The sequence below is a fragment of the Neofelis nebulosa genome, chromosome 10 (genome assembly GCF_028018385.1).
Source record: "Neofelis nebulosa isolate mNeoNeb1 chromosome 10, mNeoNeb1.pri, whole genome shotgun sequence".
Classification (NCBI taxonomy): Eukaryota; Metazoa; Chordata; class Mammalia; order Carnivora; family Felidae; genus Neofelis; species Neofelis nebulosa.
Window position 1 is genome coordinate 108,658,759 of NC_080791.1, and position 19,409 is coordinate 108,678,167.

Below are 19,409 nucleotides of genomic sequence, written 5' to 3' on the forward strand. Positions count from 1 at the left end.
CCTCTGGGTCTCCAGATCCTGGGTGCTGAGAGGGGTGCAGGCAGCTGCCAGACTGTGCACCCTGGGCCACAGCCACTCCCTCTGGCCTCTGGACCCGCCCCATCCTCAGTGTGGCCGAGGCTACCCTCCCCCACCTCCCAAGCCTGGAGTTTTGGAAAGCCCCTAGACAGCTCCCATGCCCTTGGGCAGTCCCAAACCTCTACTGATCATTACAAGTCCCCTACTGGACTCAGGCTCTTCACTGTACGTGAGAGAATTGAGAGGAATCTCTTTTAACCTCCTGCAAATCATTATAGCCGTTCCCCTCTGGCTCCCATTAGGGCAAGAGATGTCCCTTTCCCTGTCCATGGCCCCTCCCCCAGCTGCCCTTGTCATCCCCTCGCCCATTTTCATGGCATCTCCTCAGCCTACAACCCTACACCCCATTCTGGCCGCCCCAGGTCTCGCTCTTCCTCACTTGCTAGCTGCCACCTCCTAACCCCCTCGTGCCACAGAAACCACCCTAACAAGGTCACCGGGAGCTTTCTCATCTTACCACTTAGTTCTTATTTTCCAAGAACCTCTCTGTTGCATTGGCTTTATCCTCCTCTGCCCTGGGAGCCTCTCCTCCCCCAGTTTCTCAGCTGGTGCTCCTTGGGCCTCCTTCCAGCCCTCCTCCCCATCTCCCACTCCTAGACCCCTGCCTTCCGCTGATGTGGTATTGCCCACAAGGCTCTGTGAGGCTCCCCTCACTGGACCACCCCCCTTGGCTGAGCAGACACACCCTAAGGCTCCACGGCCCCCGACGTCCACAGTTCTAGGAGTGTGCGTGTTGGGGGGCGGGGGGGGGTGTTTGGCCCAAGGCTTCCACCCTGTATGGCCCACCTTCTGCTGTCATCTCCAGCCCAGAGGCCCGCAGAAACCACCCACTCAACTTGTCCAGCATGTAACTTGGGTGTCTCCCTTCTCAAATATGCACCACGTCTAGAGACCCTATCCCAGTGAACAGCACCACCCGCAGAGTCACCCAAACCAGACACCTGGAGGGTTCCTTGTTCCCCTCCCCCACCCCCACCTGGGCATACAGTTAACAAGCCCCCGGGGAGTCTGCTTTAATATTTCTCTAATATCACATCATCTCATGACCATCCCGAGGCAACTTCTCTCATCACATCCACCACTATCTGTGTCCTGAGCCATCAGAAGACCTCCAGCTGCTCTCCACACCCAGCATCAGGAAACTTTCTAAAGCAAAGGGTGAATCTCGTCCCCCTTCCCCTTAAAATGCTTCAGGTGCCTTATAGCGCCCTCAGGACGAAGCTTAACCTCCTGGGCAGGGCTTAGAGGGGCCTTCCAGGGGCTGAGGCCCAGGGCCTGGGGTCCTGCCCCTCACCAGCCAGCCTCAGCCCCCACTCCCTGCTTCTACCCTAGTTCCCTGCACGTGCAGTGCTGCTTTTCACCTCTGCGGCCGCTGGCGCTGACTTCCTTTGCTTGGCTAATTTCGGTTGGTTCTTTAAGACCGTTCAGGTCTCCCCTCCTCCCAGCCCTGCACCCAAATTCCATCCAGGCCCACGGCCTTGCACTCCCCAGACTTCTTGGTGCACGAGAAACATTAGTGCAAGGGCGCCTGGGTGGCTGTCGGTTAGGTTAAGCGACCGACTGACTTTTGGTTTCCGCTCAGGTCATGATCTTCCGGCCGTAGGATGGACTCCACACTGAGTGTGCAGTCTGCTTAAGATCCTCTCTCTCTCTTTCTCCCTCTGCCCCTCTCCCCTCTCTCTAAAAAAAGGGAAAGAAACAGTGCAGAGGGGCTACTAACGCCCCTCCCCATTCTTTTATAGGTTTTCCTTTTCTTTAAATTTAAGGCACCTGCTTCGCAAAAGCAGCTAGAGCCTTGCCTGCTAAGACCCTTCCTACACAGAAATCCTGGTGGTCTTTCCATGGGCTAGGTTCGCTGAGAAAATGAGTGACTAGATCCGTGAACTGGAGGGTGCATTATCTATCTCCTGCCCACTGTGGGACAGACTCGGTCCCCAGTTTGCGCGCGGCGTGGGTGCGGGGGGCGTTGACTGGCAGGGCTGGGGCTCACCCAGGCAACTGCGGCCATCCGGCGCAGGCGCGTAGCCCTGGGCGCACGTGCAGCGGAAGGAGCCTGGGAGGTTCTCGCACCAGCCCGGTGAGCAGGGGCTGCCCTCGGCGCACTCGTTCACGTCTGCGGCAGAGAAGACTCACCTCGGTCGCCACCCCACTGGGCCTGGCACTGTGTCGGGGTGGGGGGTCTCCCCCGCCCAGTATGGGGGGCGCCGCCTGCGAGGCGACTCTCACGAACATAAGCCCTGCCCCTGCCCTAACCGGACCCCGAAACTGCCCGGTCGCGGGGGACCCCTCCCGGATGGGCCCCGCCCATTTGCCTTCGAACCCGCCCGTCCGGCATCTAGGCCCCGCCCTCACCGCGGCAGGCCCCGCCCCCCTGGCTGCGGTAGCCGGGCTGACAGGCAATGCACTTGAAGCTCCCGGGTTTGTTCTCGCATTTGCCATCCGGACAGGAGCTAGGGTCTCGGCACTCGTCGATGTCTGCGTGGGTGAGGCGAGAAGGAGGCAGACCCATTTGGGGACATCGTGACCGACCAGGCCCTCAGTATCCTTGGCAGGACCTCCCTCCGTCACGGATCAACGGGGCCCACTGGGACCTCAGGGCTCCCGCACCCCAACCTCTGAGGGGCCCAGAGCTGGAGCCCAGGCCCCCTGCCCCCACGCCAGGCCGAGGGACAGCGGAGGACCCCCTGTCGGCCCGGATGGGGTCTTCCCCCACCTTCGCACACGGGCGGTCGTGAGGCTTTGAGCCGGTAGCCGGGGTAACAGTTGCACTTGTAGTGACCGGGGAAGTTGAGGCAGAAGCCGCCGTCGCCGCACAGGTGGGGCTTGGCGCACTCGTTCAGGTCTGCGCGGGAGGAAGAGGGCGCGAGGGGGACGCCAGGGGCGGCAGAGGCGGTTACGCGGCGGTCGGGACGAGGGCCCCCCCATCCCCCCAGCCTCCGCGCCGCCCCGGCCGGGCCGCGCTCACCCACGCACGAGCGCCCCCCGGCGCCCACGTGCAGGCGGTAGCCGCGGTTGCAGTGGCAGTTGTAGGAGCCGCCCGTGTTCATGCAGATGCCCCTCCCGGCGCCGCACGGCTCCGCCTCGCACTCGTTCACGTCTGGGGAGGACGCGCGGGCGGCGAGACGTCAGAGGGATATGGGGACCCGAGGCCGCCCCCGGGCCGCCCGCCCGGCCGCCCGCGCTCACCCACGCAGTAGCGGTGCTGCGGGTGCGACCGGTAGCCCGGATTGCAATGGCAGGAGTAGTCCGAGGGGCCCGGGACGCACTCGCCGTGGCCACAGATGTTCTGGTTCAGTCGGCACTCGTCTGTCTCTGGCGGGGGGGGGGGGGGGGGGGGGGGGGGGGGAGCATGGGGCTGAGCAGGGAGCACTCACTTTCTGCCACGTTCCCCGGGCGGACCTCCATACCCCATTCTTAATAACCCAGATACCTGAGCCTGGTCACACCATGACCTCAGGCCCCTGTACACTCATACGCCAATCCTAGGATTTCCTATACCTCTATCCCAGATCACCCCAGCATCACGACCCCAGAGAGCAACCCCGGGTCCCTGACATCCCTCTCCTCAACTCCAGGATCCCTGATATTTCTATTTCTACTCACTATATTCTGTCTCCCCGTCACCCCAAACCCGATCACATCCCCTGAGGGCCTCAGTCATCCCAATGCCCCTACCCAAGGGGCTCTAAGACCCTCCCCTCCAGTCACCTCAATATTTAAAATCTCGCAGCATTTGTTACTCCCATATCCTCTAGCCCAGTGACCCCAACACCCTTGCCTTAGGGACCCGGGTCCCCCATTCCAGAATGGTTGATTTCCTCCCCTTCCCAAGGCAGGCAGGAGCTCCTTCCTGGGAATCTGGCTTGCCCCTTTGTGGATATGTAGGCAGTCAGATCCAGAAACCCCCTTCACTTTCTTTGTCAACAGTCTCACTGAACTCCCTCACTCCCCCTCTCCCTTCCCCCCCACCTGCAGCCCAGGCCTTGACCCTGAACCCTGCCCCACCCAAACACACCTGGTGAGCTGCTCTTTTTGCCTAGAGTATCTCTCCCTACACCTAACACCCTCTCCTCTGAGAAGCCTCCCCAGATGCCTCTTCCCCCACATTCCCACAACCCCCAGGGCTGTCACTGCATTGTCCTAGCCTGTACAGGCCTCCTGGGCAGCCACCTTCTGCCTGAGCCATCAACTCCCCCCTCCCCCAGCCCATCTAGCCTCCTAGATTTCAATGGGGCCGGTGGCTCCTTGTAGCTTTGGAGTCCACACAGACTTGGGCTTGAACCTGGCTCAGATGTGTGATCTGTGGGCAAGATACTGAACCTGAGCGTCTGTTTTCTCATCTGGAAGATGAAGCTACCAGTGTTCACTTTCAGAGTATGAGAAAGTTAAGTGATGTTTAGTACGTAAAACTCTCCGGTCGGTGCCTGGCACAAGGCAATTGCTCAGCCATAGCTAGCAATTATCATGATGCCCCAAACCCTACAGACACTTCCCACAGCCTTTGGGATCAAACCCAAGCCTCTGAACAAGGCTCCACGCGTCGGCCCTCCCTTGGTTCAGAAACACGGGGCTGTGTGGTTTTCCCTCCTCCACCAGGGTTTCCATGTCTCCGTGCCTTTGCCTAAACTTCACTTGGAGTGTCCCGTTTTCCCAACCTGCACACCCATTTCTTCCCCACTTCTTCTCCTTAATTTCCAACACTCTTTAAAGCCCTGCTAGCCTTCTCTCATTGCCACCCTACATATTATCATAATCCCCAGACTTCTTCTCTGATTTACTTTTTCATGGCATTTATGAGACATCCTGGATTTTTAGTTACTGATCTGTTTTCTGTTTACTGTGCAAGAACAGGGAATTTTTGTCTTTTGCTTACTACTGTATCCCCAGCACCTAAACCGTGTCTGGCACATAACAGGTACTCAGTAAGTATTTGTTGAATGAATGAATAAGTACCGTCAGACTGGGCTGACCACCACAATACCCGGATCCTTCAAGGTTGCACACCAAGGCTTCCCCGGAGCCCAGCCCAGGGCCAGGCACACAGGAAGCCTGGGTGGAGGGTTAGTGCTCAGGAATGATGGGGGGAGGGGGCGGTAAGGGAGGACTGAAATTAAGCCAGGGACCTGGCCTCTCCAGGACATAGCCTACGTGGGCAGGTCTTACCTGTGACCTGGGTAGGAGCAATCTCCACTGCACTGCGGGAAGGGGGCAGGTCTGGCAGGAACCAACGCACGGTGGGAGGCGAGGGCCTGGAGATCAACTCTGTAGGTGACAGTGTTTGCCGTCAGGGGGTGTGGAGGATGGGAGAGCCGCCCCTCTCCAGGCAGGCCAGTGGCTGGGACTTCACACCCATCTTCACTATCCCCGGGTGGCTAAGCTGTCAACCACCCCCCAGTGACAGTCCTTGAGGACTGGTTCCTCCAGCACCGCCAGCTCACCAGGGTAGGGCCTGGCAGGAGATGTGGTGGCGGTCAGGTGGCTCTGCTGTGCCGACTGTTCCTCCATCACTGGCTGTGAGTGACAGCAGCATGAGCCCTCTGTCTCCTTGGCTTCCCCGCTCCTCCCACCTGGGCTCTCATACTCACTGAGTCCGTGCTCACCCCTAAAAGGGAAGAAGATGGGGCCATTAGCGCAGGGCTGGGAAGAGAGTTAAGACTGGGACTGGCAGTTGGTATTTGTGGTTAGGGTCTCTAAGAGTTCAGCAGTCATGTCTCTGGGTCAGGTGTCAAGAGTTAGATCCTGGAGTCAGGGGGCGTTTGCATCACGGGTCAGGGGAACGGGTATGGGGAGCGATGGTTGGTCAAGGTCCTTGGGTTATCGAGCAAGACTCAGGAGGTTACAGCTAGGGCCAAATCCTTGGGTCAGGAGACAGAAGGTCAGATCTAGGGACAGCATTCGGACTGGATCAGTGCCCTGGTTTGGAAATCAAAGGGGTTCCAGGGTCAGAGGAATAGATCCGGAGGGCAATGGGTGGTCAGATCCTGTCCATCAGGGGGTTAAATCCTGGGGTGACAACCTTGGTTCGGGACGAGAGGGCCGATTCTGGGGGTCAGTGATGAGGTCAAGGATGAGGAGCTAGGGGTTAGACTCTGAGGTCACATCTGTGGACGGGGAGCCAGGGGATCGAGTCTTAAGGCATTCATCATCTGTCAGGGAACAGAAAGGCTCAGGCCAGACCTCGTTCTTCCTCCGCGTCCTCAGGTGGCGGTGCCCGGCTGGGGCTCTCAGGATGCTGCTGGGGCTTGGGTGGCCCGTCAGGGTGCAGGAAAAGGGAAAAATCACTTTCGCCTTGAATGGTGAGGGTCTGGTGGGAAGTGAGGATGTGGTACCCCTTCCCAGCTGGACAGATCTCCTTGAAGGCAGCTGTGGCCAGAGGGAGGGGCAGAGAAGTGAGTGTTTCCTGGACGGGCACAGAGACGGCCCCTTCGCCCCACATGCCCCAGGCTCACCAGTGCCATCAGCCGGGCAGCGCTGGCACCTCGCGCCCCAGGCCTTGCCCACGCTGCAGCAGCAGAGCTGGCGGGTGAGGCGCGTGGTCAGCGGGTGCTGGCACTGGTGCTCGGGGCTCACCAGGCGGAAGCACAGGCTCTTCTCCTCTGGCTTGTCCGCTGCGGGGGCCAGTGGCAGGCATGGTCACCTGGGCCTGATCGCCGCCCATGTCCCTCTTCCAAGCTGCTCCAGGCCTTGCCTCTCTGGCCCAGGCAACCCTTGATCCTCCTGTGGCCTCTGACCTCAGGTGACCCCGAACTCACGTGATCCCCGAACCCGTGTTTCTCTGACCTCATGTGACCCCTGAAATCTCTGTGACCGCTGGCCACACTGACCCCTGATTCTAGTTGCTGTATGTAGGGCTTTATCCCTCCTACCCACCAAGACCATGATCTCCTACAACCCTCACTCTATATAGTCCCTGACCCCATGTGACCTCTGACCAGATCTCAAGTGACTCCTGACCCCACTTATCCCTGATCCTATCGGCTCGGGGCCTCGATCCTCCTGCAATCAACCCTTGACCACACGGTGACCTCTGTGACCTCTCTGATCCTTGCCGCTTGCTGCTTGGAGGTCCATGCCTGTGACTTCCCAGGGACCTGAGCCCCCCCATTCTCACCAATGCACTGCGTTCGGGAGGGGCCCAAGCTATGGCCAGGTGGGCAGACGCAGCGATAGGAGCCGGGGTTGTTGAGGCAGTCACCATGGCGACACATGCCGGGCATCGCGCACTCGTTGATGTCTGTGGTAAGCAGGAATGTGATCCCTCTAGTCTGGGGCCATAGGGTGACAGCAAGCTACTCCGAACACCTCAGGGTCCTGCCCCAGCCCCGCCTGCTCCCTCAGTCACCTGGGGGCCTCCCCCAGTGACAACTGGCTTGCCCCTCCAGCCCACAGAATCTCCTGGCTGGCCGTACCCTGGCAATGGGTGCTGTTGAGTCTCTTGTAGCCCTGAGGGCAGTCAGCGCCCACCTCCCCACGTACAGGTCCTGGTTTCTGCACCCCTGTGTCTGCAGAGAGAGGAGACGGTGGCAGGGGAGGACACTGGGGGTCCTGCAGGGGAGGGGGGAAAGGAGGGCCATGGGGAGGAGCAGAGTGGGATGGGTGAGAGGAATCTGGTGGGCAGGGAGAGGCTCGGGCGGCACCGGCTGGGTCCTCTCCTGCAGGGGAGGAAGAGGTATGCCGAGGTCCACCCTGCAGTGACGGGGATCCCGGAGCCCAGGCACTCACACTGCAGCTGGGGGCACTTATGACACTTGCTCTGGCCCCACGCGGTGCCGATGCTCCCACAGCAGTCTTCCTGCTTGGTGAGGCCGGGGAGGGGGTTGCTGCCGCACTAGGGGAAGTTGGGACTGGGGTCACAGGGCGCCCAGCCCCACCCAGCCTCCCTCCCCAGGCCCTTTTCCTCCCTTCTCGGCCCGTGGGCCCCCGTTTTGTGCAATCCCCGTTTAGTTGGGACAGGACAACCCTGGGAGACCGAAGGTCCGGTCCAGCTGGACTGTGGATTCACTCACAGGCTGCTTGGGCAGTGTGTCCTGGAAGCAGCGGCCCAAGGGCTTCTGGGTGGGTGGCCGGGGGTGCTGGGGCTTGGGGTGCGGCAGCAGGTGCTGCGAGGGGGCTGGGCCCTCGGCGTTCGGCCCCTCGATGCGGTGAACTTGGACCGAGGCATCGGGAGGATGGTGCACGCGCACGTTCACCACGGGGGGCGGGGCCTGCACTGGGGGGGCGGGGCACGGTGGCTTCAGGGCTGCCCCGCACCACCGGTTGCCGGTGCGGTCGCTCATTCCGGTCCCGCCACCCTAGTGTCCGCCCACTTCGGCCACCCCGGGTCTGCCCGTGGTCCGGTACCTTCCGCTGAGATCTGTCCTGGCCCGAGGGGCACCAGGAAGGCTGCATGCTGGGCAGGGGGCCCCTCCCCGGGCCCGGGCGGATCAGCGATCACCTGGACCGCGTAGATGGCATGCTTGCTGGCTACAGACTCGCTTTCTGGAGCCAGGGGCGGAAGCGCGCCTGTGGACAGGGCCCCGGCCCGGCCAAGCCCGGGGCCTGCGCCGCCGGTGACCCCGCCAGCTCCTCCAGCGGGCACCTGGCAGAAGCGACCGGTGAAGTCCGGGGGACACAGGCACTGGTTTCGGGAGGAACACTGGCCGCCGTTCATGCAGGGCAGAGGGCACACCACTGGGGAGGGGAGGTGGATCAGGAACCGGGCCCACCGGCCCTCCCAGCCCCCAGGCCTGCTCCCTCACCCACAGCCTGCCTCTTTCCCCTCCTCCCTACTTCCTTGCCACCCACTGGCCCTGTCCTTGAGAAGCTGGCTTTCGGAACACGTAGAAACTGCCCTATAGGTCTTCCAACATCCTACTACCCACGTTGGCTTCTGGAGTCTTAAGTCCTGTACTTAAATCCTAGCTAGGAGGCCACGTGCCAGCTGTGTGGCCCTGAGCCCCATGCCTCAGTGTCCTCGTCTGTAGCGATGTTTGTTGTGTCTCTGAAATGAGGTCACGCCTGTACAAACACTCAGTGCCCTGCACGCTGAGTGTTTAATAAGTAGTTGCAAATGATGAGGACGATCGTGGTGATGGAGCAGATTTTCTCTCCTCTGGATTTCCCTCCAAACGTTCCTGGGAATGTGATCTCTATGTGGCACTTCCTCCTTTTCTAAATTCTCCCCATTCAGACCTCAGCCCTCTCCAGGTTCGCCCTCTCCCTCCCTCCCTTTGCCTTGCCATGCCAGGGCCCACATCTCTAGCTGCTACCTCTCTGGGACCTCTCTTGGGCACCTCCACCCAGGGGACACTGTCTGAAATCAGCGTCCTGCCCCCACCCCTCCCTCTGGACTACCGCTGGGGAATCCCTGCCAGCCAAGGTCGTTCTACTGAGCCTCAGAGGCCGCATCTCTCCTGCTCCACTCCACCCAGTTCCGGCCTCTCTACAGTCTCATGAACCCATGTCCCTCCCCGCCATGCCCTCTGCCCCTCTGGTGCCTTGTGTCTTGCCACCCATCCTCCTCCCCGGCTTCCTGCCTCTTTCTCTCTCCTGCGTGTCCACAGCCCAGCACCCCCAGAGAAACGAGCCTCAGGCAAAGCCCTGGCGTATCACATCCCTGCTCACTCCTCGCTTCCTTGCACAAACATTTAAGGCTCTCCATGGCCCAGAATGAACCTTCTTTACGTCCATCCCCCTCTGCTCTTTCCACGTGGACCCCATGCCTCAGGACTCCTCTCCCTCCTCCTACAAATGGGTCACATCTCCTGCCTCCATGGCTTTATTTATGCCACCCTCCCTCAGGGCCCTGTCCCTCCACCTCTACATATTCAAATATTATCCTTCCAGCCTCAGTTTCTCCTCCTGGGAGCTTTTCCATGTATCCCCGCCACACCTCTGTTCTCTCTCCTGAGTTCTCACCCTCTGTCCTGCTCTGCCTGGCACTTAACTTGGTTATATTTATGTCTGTCTCTCACAACACGAAGAGTGTTTTGGAGGGTAGGGCTGGGTCTGCCTCAGCTCTGGGTCCCAGAGGAGGTTCAGGGGGAATGACTGAAGGACTGAGTGGCAGGCTGGGACCTATGTCTTTCTGTCACACACACACTCACATCTCACATCCAGCCTTGGGGCCCTGAGCTCACACACCAGACCGAGCCCCTCTCCTGCCTGCCCCATGGCTGCCCTCACTTCCCAGGATGGAAAGCTGGGGGTGATGCTCTTCTGGACACCTGCAGGGCCTCAGAGGGCCAACCCACATCCATGGCCGTCAGGGCCTGGCTAAGAGCATCCTGGCCCAGCCCATCCTTCCAGGACTCTCAGGGCAGAAGGGGTGTGTCCTGGGCTGGGGGAGGCAGGATCCTCTCCTTCCTGCCTCCCAGTGAGTCACCCATAGCGGTGAGGGTGACCTCTCAATGACACCCGCCCACTGTGGCCTGGGCTCTGAGCCTGGGGGATGTGGGCAGCACAGATGGAGACAGCAGCCTGGGCAGGATGGCCAGGGGGTCTGGGAGGCTGGGCCCATATACACTCACATGCACGGTCATCTCCTCTGTCTGTCTGTCTCTCTCTGTCACACACACACACACATACACACACACACGCATCACACGCATTCATTTTGGCACCAACACAAGCTCACAGAAACACTCCCATAGTGACTGGAGACATACACCCAGGACAACACAAAGGAACATGTAATTAATCACAGAGTGTCACTGCAAAGCCCATGCATGCACACGCACACACGCACATCTCATGAGACTCTGAGCCACATCAGTGGAGTTCCTTGGGTCTGTGAGTCGGTATGTTGAGTACAGGAATGTGTAAGAGGGGCCGTTTCGCTGGTGCCATCCTGGGCCCGGCCTAATTACCCTGTCCAGGAGGGTAATTACTGCTGGGACACCTCCCCCAGCCTGGCCCACAGGGCCTTGCGGGGAGGAGAGCTGAGCCCCAGGCCTTGCCCTTTGAAGAGAGATGCTGAGGAAGGGGTAGGCTCCGAGTGGAACTGGGGAGTCATGAGGGATTGTTGGGGAGGGGAGACTCTGAAGCAGAGCTCCTGAGATCTTATGGGGGAGGCATAGATGGGGTGCCAGGGAGAAGATGGACTGAGGACCCCAAACAGCCCCCACCTCCAGGCCTGCGCTCCGCCTGTTAGGCCTCAGCACCCCTCCCCTCCAAGACCTTGCCAACATCTAACTTCTTCACCCCCAGCCCTGACCTTGGCTCCTCCCCCCAGAGCATGCAGGTGTCTACCCCTGGCAGGGCCTACTTTAGACGTTTTGAAAAGATTTCTCCTGTTTCTTCCAGCAACTCTGTTTCTTAGGGGAGAATTTGTCCCTTCTCTGAGACCTCCTGGGCCCCAGCTCACATCCCTCAAAAGCCCCTGTGTAATGACCCTGACTCCCTCTCAGAACCCAGCACCTTCCGAGCGGCCTGTATCATGCAGGACCCCAGCATGACTGCACACCTTAGGCCTCAACCCTGGCCCAAAGCTGTGAAGTCCCGGTCCACGCGGCCCTCCAGCTGTGGCGGTAGGACTCCAGCCTCCCAAGCCCCTCGTGTCCCCCCACCCCCCCGACCCCAGGCCCCCAGAGCTCTGCACTCCGCACCCTGCGCCCCCAGTGTCACAGACCCTACCCCACCAGGTATCCCGCATTTGTCCTGCTGTCTGCCTTCCCGCGTCCCCCACCCGGGCCCCCGGGCCCTCACCCACGCGGAAGCCGGAGCCCGTGAGCGTATCGGTGCTGTGGCCGTTCTCTCCGATGAGCGTCATGTTGGAGCCCTGCTGACAACTGTCCCGACACTGGCCCTTGAGGCAGGTCCGCTTGCAGATCACCGGCGCAAAGACCACCTTGAAGCGCTCCCGGGCCAGCGCCCCGCCCCCGCCGGCGCCCCGCTCGCCCGCCGGCCCCCCCTCGGCCCCGCCGCCCGGGCCCAGCAGCAGCAGCAGCAGCAGCGCCAGCAGCCCCGCCGCCCCCGCCCCGCGCATCTCAGGGGCCAGGCCGCCAGCAGCCCCGCGGGGCCCGGGCATCCGGGGCCGCAGGACCCGGGGGGCGCGCCCGGGCCGGGGCTATGGTCGCGGCGCCCCCCGGGGGGGGGGTGAGGGGGGTGGGGTAGCAAGCCGGGAGCCCCGGGAGAGGGGGGAGAGAGGGCAGCGAGGGAGAGGAACGGAGGAAGCGCGCGGGGAGGGGACGGCAGGCGCGGCCGGGGGCCCGGTGCGAGGCCAAGAGATGGAGGCTGGACCGCGGGGAGCCCAGAAACTTCCAGAGCCCCGGGAAGGAGCCCAGCCACGAGCCGGGGCCGGGGGCCTGCGAAGGCCCCGAAGTGAGGCGGCCGCGCGGAGGCCGAGCGGGTTGAGGCGGAGAGGAGGAGCGAGGGGAGAGGAAGGCCGGGCGGCCGGCCCGCTCCGCGCCTCCCCCGGCCGGGCTGGGCTCCCGCGGCCGCCGGGAAGCAGGGAGCGCGCGGGGCGGACGCAGGGAGAAGTGAGCAGTTGTTTTCCCTGGCTGCGGCGCGGCGGCGGCGGCGAAGGGGGCTGGGACGCTGGCCCCGGGCCAGGGAGACAGTTTTTTTTTTTTTTTTTCAGTTTCAAGCGTCGCCGCTGCCGCCCGGAGGAGCAAGGGCGTGCGGGCGGGCGGAGGCCGGGGTGGGTGGGGGGCGGTCGCCACCCCAGATGCCCGCCCCGCCGGAACCCGCCGCCGCCGCCGCCGCCGCCGCGCTGGGCGCCTGCCAGAGGGCCCTCACCTGGGCCGCCGGCCGGGCCGCCGGATTCCTCCGGGCGGGGCGGCGAGGCCGCGTCAGAGCGGGAAACCGAGGCTGGGGGAGGAATTCGGGGCCCGGCCGGGTCACGCGGCCGCCGGGGCGGCCAGGTGGGGCTGGAACCCAGGCCTCTCAGCCCTTTCCCAGCCTCCCTTGCGCACGTGGGGGGCTCACCACCCCAGAGTCACTTCTCATTAGTGCCGCTCCACTCGCCTCCGAGGAGGGGGCTCCAGGAGAGGGCACCCTTGGGCCAGGGGCTCCGAGAGCCGGAAGAGGGGCCGAAAGAACGAAGCTGGAGGCCCGGCTTCCCTGCCAACCCCCCCCCCCCCCCCCGCCCCCGAATGGCTTCCTGGTGCCCACCCTGCCCCCACCCCCTTCGCCTTGTCTGGCCGAGCTGGCGGGGCTGGCTCTGGGCCTCAGACACTCTGGAATCGCCAAGGTCTGAGCTCAGGGCCTGGCCCCCTTCCCAGGCTAACAGCCGGGAGGAGGGGGGTGCTGCTTGAGGGCCCAGGGGGCTGGGGAGGGGCACAGCAGGGCCCCAGGGCAGGGGTTGGCAGGGGCTGGGGAGGGGCCTTGGGTTTGGTAAAGCTTCAGAGGAGCCAGGCCTGTCCACTGGTCTGGAAAGGAAGCCCTGGAGGCCTGCTGTGTCCTGGGGCCTCAACTGTGCCCACAGGGCCTGGCCAGGAGACCCCAGGATTCAGTGTCTGACTCACAGAACTCAGCAGGGGGTGGGTGTGACCAGGGTATCCTGAGCAGCTCACTGCCAGGTCAGAGCAGCACCCAACCCTCTCCTGTTGGGCCCTGGGGGTGGCAGTCTGACCGGGGGAGGGCGTTCAGGGACTTGCCTTTAGGAACACCTGTCCAAGGAACTCATGGTTTTTACTGTGAGGGTGGATTTATTTGGATAGCTTTGGAGGGACTGAGGGAAACCCTTAAGTGGAGCCCCTGCCTGAAGTGCCCAGTGGGCTCTGACCTGTTCATACAGCCTGGTGTTGCAGGGACGGGATGAGGCCGTGTCCTCAAGGGATCCCTACTGCTGGAGTCCCAAAGTGGATACGAGAGACAGCCCCACCCTCCCTCGGGTCTCAGATCACACACTGAGGCAGGGAATAATAGTGAGCGCTTACCACCTGCCAGGTTCAGGGCTGAGCGGGTCCGTAGTCATTTTTTCCTCCTACTCATTTGAACCTGACCCTCCTCTGTTGAGAACAGGCTGTGGCTCCCCTTGGAACACAGCACAAACAGACCAGGGTTGGAGTCTTAATCTCTCCAAGCCCCAGTTTTCTCACCTGCGAAATGGCGCTCTGTTCATTCAACCAACTGAGAATCCACCAGGTACCAAGCTCTTGCTAAGGTATAGGACCCATCCCTGCCTCACCTGGAGCCTCTGTAGAGGAGACTGACATGCGACAAGTCAATTCACAGGTGACTGTGGCTACAATGGAGGCCTGCCGCTGCTGTGGTGGGACCTGGAGGTCCAGGAAGCCCCTCTGACAAAGGGACTTCTAAGCCGAAAGCTGGAGGAGGAACAGGAATTCATGGGGGTACGTGTGAAGCCAGCCAAGCGGGAGGGAAGCCTGCAGGAGGCCTGAGGGATTGAGGGCGCAGGGATGGACAGAGGGCATGCAGGGCTGGGGGATGGGAGGGGGATGGACAGAGGGCATGCGGGGCTGGGGGATGGGAGGGGAGAGAGATTCAGTTCTTCTAGGAACTAAAAGAAGGCAAGCAAAACAACAGGGTGCAACGTGGGAGAGGATATGGATGTGGGAGGCCACCCAGAGGAATTTGTTTTTTTTCATTTCAGTGGGACTGTATCAGGGCAAGAGGGGGTGTTGCTGCCATCACCCCAGAAGAGATGCTACATCCTGGGCACAGTGGAGATGTATTTGGGAGCTGGAATCTAGACACTGGGTGAGTGGCCGGTACCCGACAGGCAGGTGGCACGAATGGCTCAGGGAGTCTGGCCTGAGCCCGAGGGTGGGTAAGGAAGGTGGCGGAGAGGGAGATGCTGGGAAGAGCCTGGGGTTCTGTTTGGGGCCTTGCTGAGTCTGACATGCTTGTGTCATCCAGATAGAGACATCTCAACCCAGCGGTCTAGAACTCAGACAGAACGTCTGGCCCGAAGACACAGACTTGGGGTCCGTAGCATACAGGGGCATCGATGGCCATGGGAAAGGATGGGCTCAGCCTGGGAGAGAAGCGGGCCCTTGGTCAACCAGGGAGGTCCCCACTCGCAGGTCAGGGAGAGGAGGCAGAGTCGGAAGTGACTCACAAAGAGCAGCAGGAGGGAGCACGGAGGAAAGATTGAGAGGAGTGTTTGGGAGGAGTGTGTGGCCAGCAGTGTCCCCCGCTGCCAAAAGCAGGAGGGGGTGGTGACAGCCCTTCTTCAGGGGCTGCTGAGGAGACTCAGTGGCTTAAGACAGCGAAAGCAAGCACTCCGTCCAGTACCGGGCACATTCTGAGTGCTTAGTAAGTGTTATCTGTCGTCATCACCAAACTCCTTAAGCTCAGTGGGGAGCCGGCAGGGAACAGAGGACACCTGCATGTGGGTGATTGAGGGGGCTGGATGGGAGGGACCGCTTACAGAGGGCAAGGAGACCACCAGGGGCAACAGAGGGAAGCCCTGGCCGCTGAAGGAACTGGGGGGTGGGGGGGGGGGACCAACTACCCCACTAACCTAAGCCTGGAACCACAGGAGCTGGAGCTGGGGCCTGCAGCAGAGACCCTGGGCACCAGAGAGGGGACTGGGCTGAGGCAATATTACTCTCGTCTCCTCTTGTCCTGCTGGGCCTCCCAGGGGCTGAGCCCCAAAAGCAGCCTGTGGGCAGGGGCCCCTGGGAGGTTTCAGCACATGAGGTTGGTCATGGAGCAAGGAGGACAAAGAGGCAGAGCGGACCAGCAGGGTAGACTTTGACAGTCCAGCTCTTGGGGCCTGCCCCTGTCTAGCCTCGTCTCCTGCGTCACTATACCCAGCACCCCATCTCCCTAGGATCTACCAGCATGCTTCCATGCCTCCTGGATAGAGTTCTCCTGTAAGTCCAAGGAGACCATGACCTTTTCGGTCATTCCAGATCGTTTCTGCTGCCCAACGGGTCTCCCCACTGCCACTTCTGCCCTCGTCCGTCTTCTACCTGGTGCCAGAGCTGCCTTTTTTGTTGTTGTTGTAACTTTGTTTATTGAGAGAGAGAGAGAGAGAGAGTGCGAGCCGAGTAGGGACAGAGAGAAAGGGCAGAGAGAGAATCCCAAGCAGTTTCTGCACCATCAGTGCAGAGCCCTACATGGGGCTCGAACCTGCAAACTGTGAGATCATGACCCCAGCCGAAATCAAGAGTCCGATGCCCTGCGTTGGGCTCTGTGCTCTCAGCACGGAGCGTGCTTGTGATTCTCTCTCCCTCCTGCTCACACGTGCGTGTGTGCTTTCTCTCTCTCTCTCTCTCTCTCAAAATAAATAAATAAATAAATAAACTTAAAAAAAAAAAAACAAAAACCAACAAACCTGATTCCAACCATGCTACTCCCCTGCTTAAAAAGCCTCCAGTGGCTTCCCTTTGCTTGCTGGTCCCCAAGGTCCTCTGTGCCTCAGAGGTGCTGAGTTCTTGACTCTGCAGGGAATGAGGGTGGGGTCAATCCTTTTTGTCTAGGGTTCTTGCCTCTAGGAAGCATTTCTTTACGTCTTTCTCTAAAACAGCCACCTCTGGCCCTCTGGGTCCCATCACCTATTTGTTTCCTGCTGGTATGCATCACAGCCTGAAACATTCTTCTCCCCCTCCTCCTCCTCCTCCTCCCCCCTCTCCTCCTCCTCCTCCTCCTCTTCCTCCTTCTTCTTCTTTTCATGTGTATTTATTTTGAGAGAGAGCGCGCACAAGCATGAGCAGGGTAGGGGCAGAGAGAGAGGGACAGAGAATCCCAAGCAGGCTCTGCAATAGCAGCTCAGAGCCCGACTCGGTGAGATCATGACCTGAGCTAAAATCAAGAGTCGGACGCTCAACCCACTGAGCCACCCAGTCACCCTTGGAACATTCTTCTTTATAGGTGTGTTTACTTCTTTTTTTTTTTTTAAGTTTTTTCTTAATGTTTATTTATTTTTGACAGAGAGAGAGAGAGAGAGAGAGAGAGAGAGAGAGAGAGAGAGAGAACGCGAGTGCGGGAGGGACAGAGAGAGAGGGAGACATAGAATCTGAAGCAAGCTCCAGGCTCATCAGCACGGAGCCCAACGTGGTGATGCCCGACCGTGAGATCATGACCTGAGCCGAAGTCGGACGCTTAACCGACTGAGCCACCCAGGCGCCCCTATAGGTGTGTTTACTTCATTATTTTCTGTCTCCCAGCCATCCCAGGAAGGCACACCTTTGTCTCCAGATCCTAGCACAGGGCCTGGCACACAGAAGGTGCTGAAGTTTGTTGACTGGCTAGGTGGAGTGAGCCACAAGAACACCCATCATTTACCACGCACTTTATACCTTTACATTGTTACATCCTCCTAGTGACCCCGGGAAGGGGGTACTGAGGCTTTGAAAGATGAAACAGACTCAGGTCATCAGGTGAGTCAAGTGTGGGAATGGGACTCAAGGCTGCCTGATCCGAAACATACACAAGTACTCTTGGGAGGGAGGAGTGAGAAGGGTCCCACAAATGTCCTAAAGATAGGTGCGTGGGGCCCTGAGGGCAATGACGAGCTCCACTGGGACGGGACAAACATGAGGCAGGGGACCCAGGCCCAGGAAATGTTCAGACCTGCTTAAATTTAGGGACGGCTCCGTGTGGAGGGAGTTCTTGAGGCCCAGAGAAGGCAAGGGACTTGGCCAAGTTTACACCGCCGGTCAACAGCAGAGCCAGGACTCAAACCCAGGGCTCCCAATGCCTCATTGGGGGAATTGGCGGGACAGGAGAGAGGCAGCCTGCATAAGGAAGTTATATTTCAGGAGTCAGTAGAGCACAGCGGTGGTTTTCTGGCCTTAGATTTTCCTGGCTGCATCCTGTACCAACTATGGGAATTGGGAAAACTCTTCAACTTCTCTGTCTTAATTGCCTCACTGTTAAACAGGGATGCAAATGAGCTGGCATTTAGGAACCCCTTAGTGGGTGCTGGCCACGTGGTAAGTACTCAGTATATGTTAACTCCTGTCATTGTGATCTGGGTCTGGGCACCGTGATGGGCTGCTTGTGAGGAGGTGGGGTACAACCACTAGAAGAGGGGCTCTGTGCCACCTTCAGAGTTCTGAATGTCTTTAGGAAGCTTCTAGGCTCTGAAGACATGACTCTGGGGGGTAGGGGAGTGGGGGGCTACGCATCAGTTCTGAAGGTGAGGGTGGAAAGTTTCAGAGGCCTGGAGAGGACGATTCTGCCCCGAAGCATCTCTCTCCCAAGACACTTTGGCGAGAGTGGCTTTCACTGAGTCCCTCCCATGTGCCACATACTGTGACAAAGGGATGGGATTGGAAAATGAAATGACGCTTTCTTCATGCTTGATCAATCAGACAGCATCTTCGGCCCTGCTACCCCTCTCCACCTATCAAACACAGGAAAACCCCACTGAGAGTCAGGCTCTAGAGGTACACTGCCTGGATGGAGTCCCAGCCCTGTCACATCCGGGCAGAGTGCTCATGGAGAAATCTCTTAACCTGTCCAAGCCTCAGTTTCCTCATCTGTGAATTAGAGATGAGATAAGACCTAATTCACGGTGTCGTCCTGAGCATTAAGCGAGATAGGTCGTGAAAAGCCCTTAGCACAGTGCCCACCCCAAAGAAAACATATACCGCAAGTTGAGTAGTATTTTTGTCACTGTATCATCAAGCCCTTTCCTGTTCCACAGAAATGTCAGGTCAATTAACATTACAGTTAAAAACAAGAAGAAGGGGCGCCTGGGTGGCTCAGTCGGTTAAGCGGCCGACTTCGGCTCAGGTCATGATCTCGTGGTCCGTGAGTTCGAGCCCCGCGTCGGGCTCTGGGCTGACGGCTCAGAGCCTGGAGCCTACTTCAGATTCTGTGTCTCCCTCTCTCTGACCCTCCCCTGTTCATGTTCTGTCTCTCCCTGTCTCAAAAATAAATAAAACGTTAAAAAAAATAAAAAAATAAAAAAAAAAAACAAGAAGAAAAGCTGATACCTTTCGGGTGCCTGTTAGTGTGAAGATACAATAACATAAATTATATTTTTCAGAATCACAGCTATACATCATAGACCACTTGGTACCATGTGAACCTGACCTCCAAATGAGGCAGTCAAGGGTGGCTGTTACTGAGTTGTGCGAGTATATCTGCCACCATGGTGTTTGCTACCCCTGAGGAATGGGCCTAACTACTGCCATGTCAGCAGTGCCACAGGTAGGGACAGATGTTGGGCTGGCTTACATGAGGGTGTGATAGATTCATTGGTGAGGGAATAGTCTGAAAGAGTCCAAGCCCACTGCTTCCCAGACAACTGGTCTGCTTTCCATGACTACTATGAATAAGTTTTACCACCAGCTTTTCTAGGATCTTCTTTGTACCCCTGTCAAAGACTGGCAAGGGGCTGAGACTGCCCCCTACTTGCAGAGTAAGAAGTGAGCCCACCATTGTCTTGTGCATGCCGGCAGAAGACATGAGATTCTTGGGTCAGAGAC

General features: G+C 59.6%; 1 protein-coding gene and 1 long non-coding RNA gene across 4 annotated transcripts in view; one reads left to right on the plus strand and one right to left on the minus strand.

Moving 5' to 3' along the window:
- Window positions 1-12,549, minus strand: part of LTBP3 (latent transforming growth factor beta binding protein 3) — a 17,846-nt gene extending 5,297 nt beyond the window's left edge. For all 3 annotated transcript variants that reach the window (XM_058689641.1, XM_058689640.1, XM_058689639.1), the window contains exons 1-16: window positions 11,764-12,549; window positions 8,419-8,748; window positions 8,085-8,287; window positions 7,801-7,906; window positions 7,488-7,580; window positions 7,190-7,312; window positions 6,528-6,686; window positions 6,256-6,441; window positions 5,664-5,680; window positions 5,517-5,589; window positions 5,242-5,340; window positions 3,265-3,390; window positions 3,044-3,175; window positions 2,792-2,920; window positions 2,431-2,553; window positions 2,069-2,191 (exon numbers count right to left, since the gene is read on the minus strand). In XM_058689641.1, the coding sequence (XP_058545624.1) occupies window positions 2,069-2,191; window positions 2,431-2,553; window positions 2,792-2,920; window positions 3,044-3,175; window positions 3,265-3,390; window positions 5,242-5,340; window positions 5,517-5,589; window positions 5,664-5,680; window positions 6,256-6,441; window positions 6,528-6,686; window positions 7,190-7,312; window positions 7,488-7,580; window positions 7,801-7,906; window positions 8,085-8,287; window positions 8,419-8,748; window positions 11,764-12,085 (2,344 nt within the window). In that variant the 5' untranslated portion in view covers window positions 12,086-12,549. The remainder of the gene's footprint in view (window positions 1-2,068; window positions 2,192-2,430; window positions 2,554-2,791; window positions 2,921-3,043; window positions 3,176-3,264; window positions 3,391-5,241; window positions 5,341-5,516; window positions 5,590-5,663; window positions 5,681-6,255; window positions 6,442-6,527; window positions 6,687-7,189; window positions 7,313-7,487; window positions 7,581-7,800; window positions 7,907-8,084; window positions 8,288-8,418; window positions 8,749-11,763) is intronic.
- A 113-nt stretch (window positions 12,550-12,662) lies between these two features.
- On the plus strand, window positions 12,663-16,249 carry LOC131488148 (uncharacterized). Its single transcript, XR_009250092.1, has 2 exons — window positions 12,663-14,354; window positions 14,615-16,249. It is a non-coding gene; the product is annotated as an uncharacterized LOC131488148 (long non-coding RNA).
- The last annotated feature ends 3,160 nt before the right edge of the window (window positions 16,250-19,409 follow it).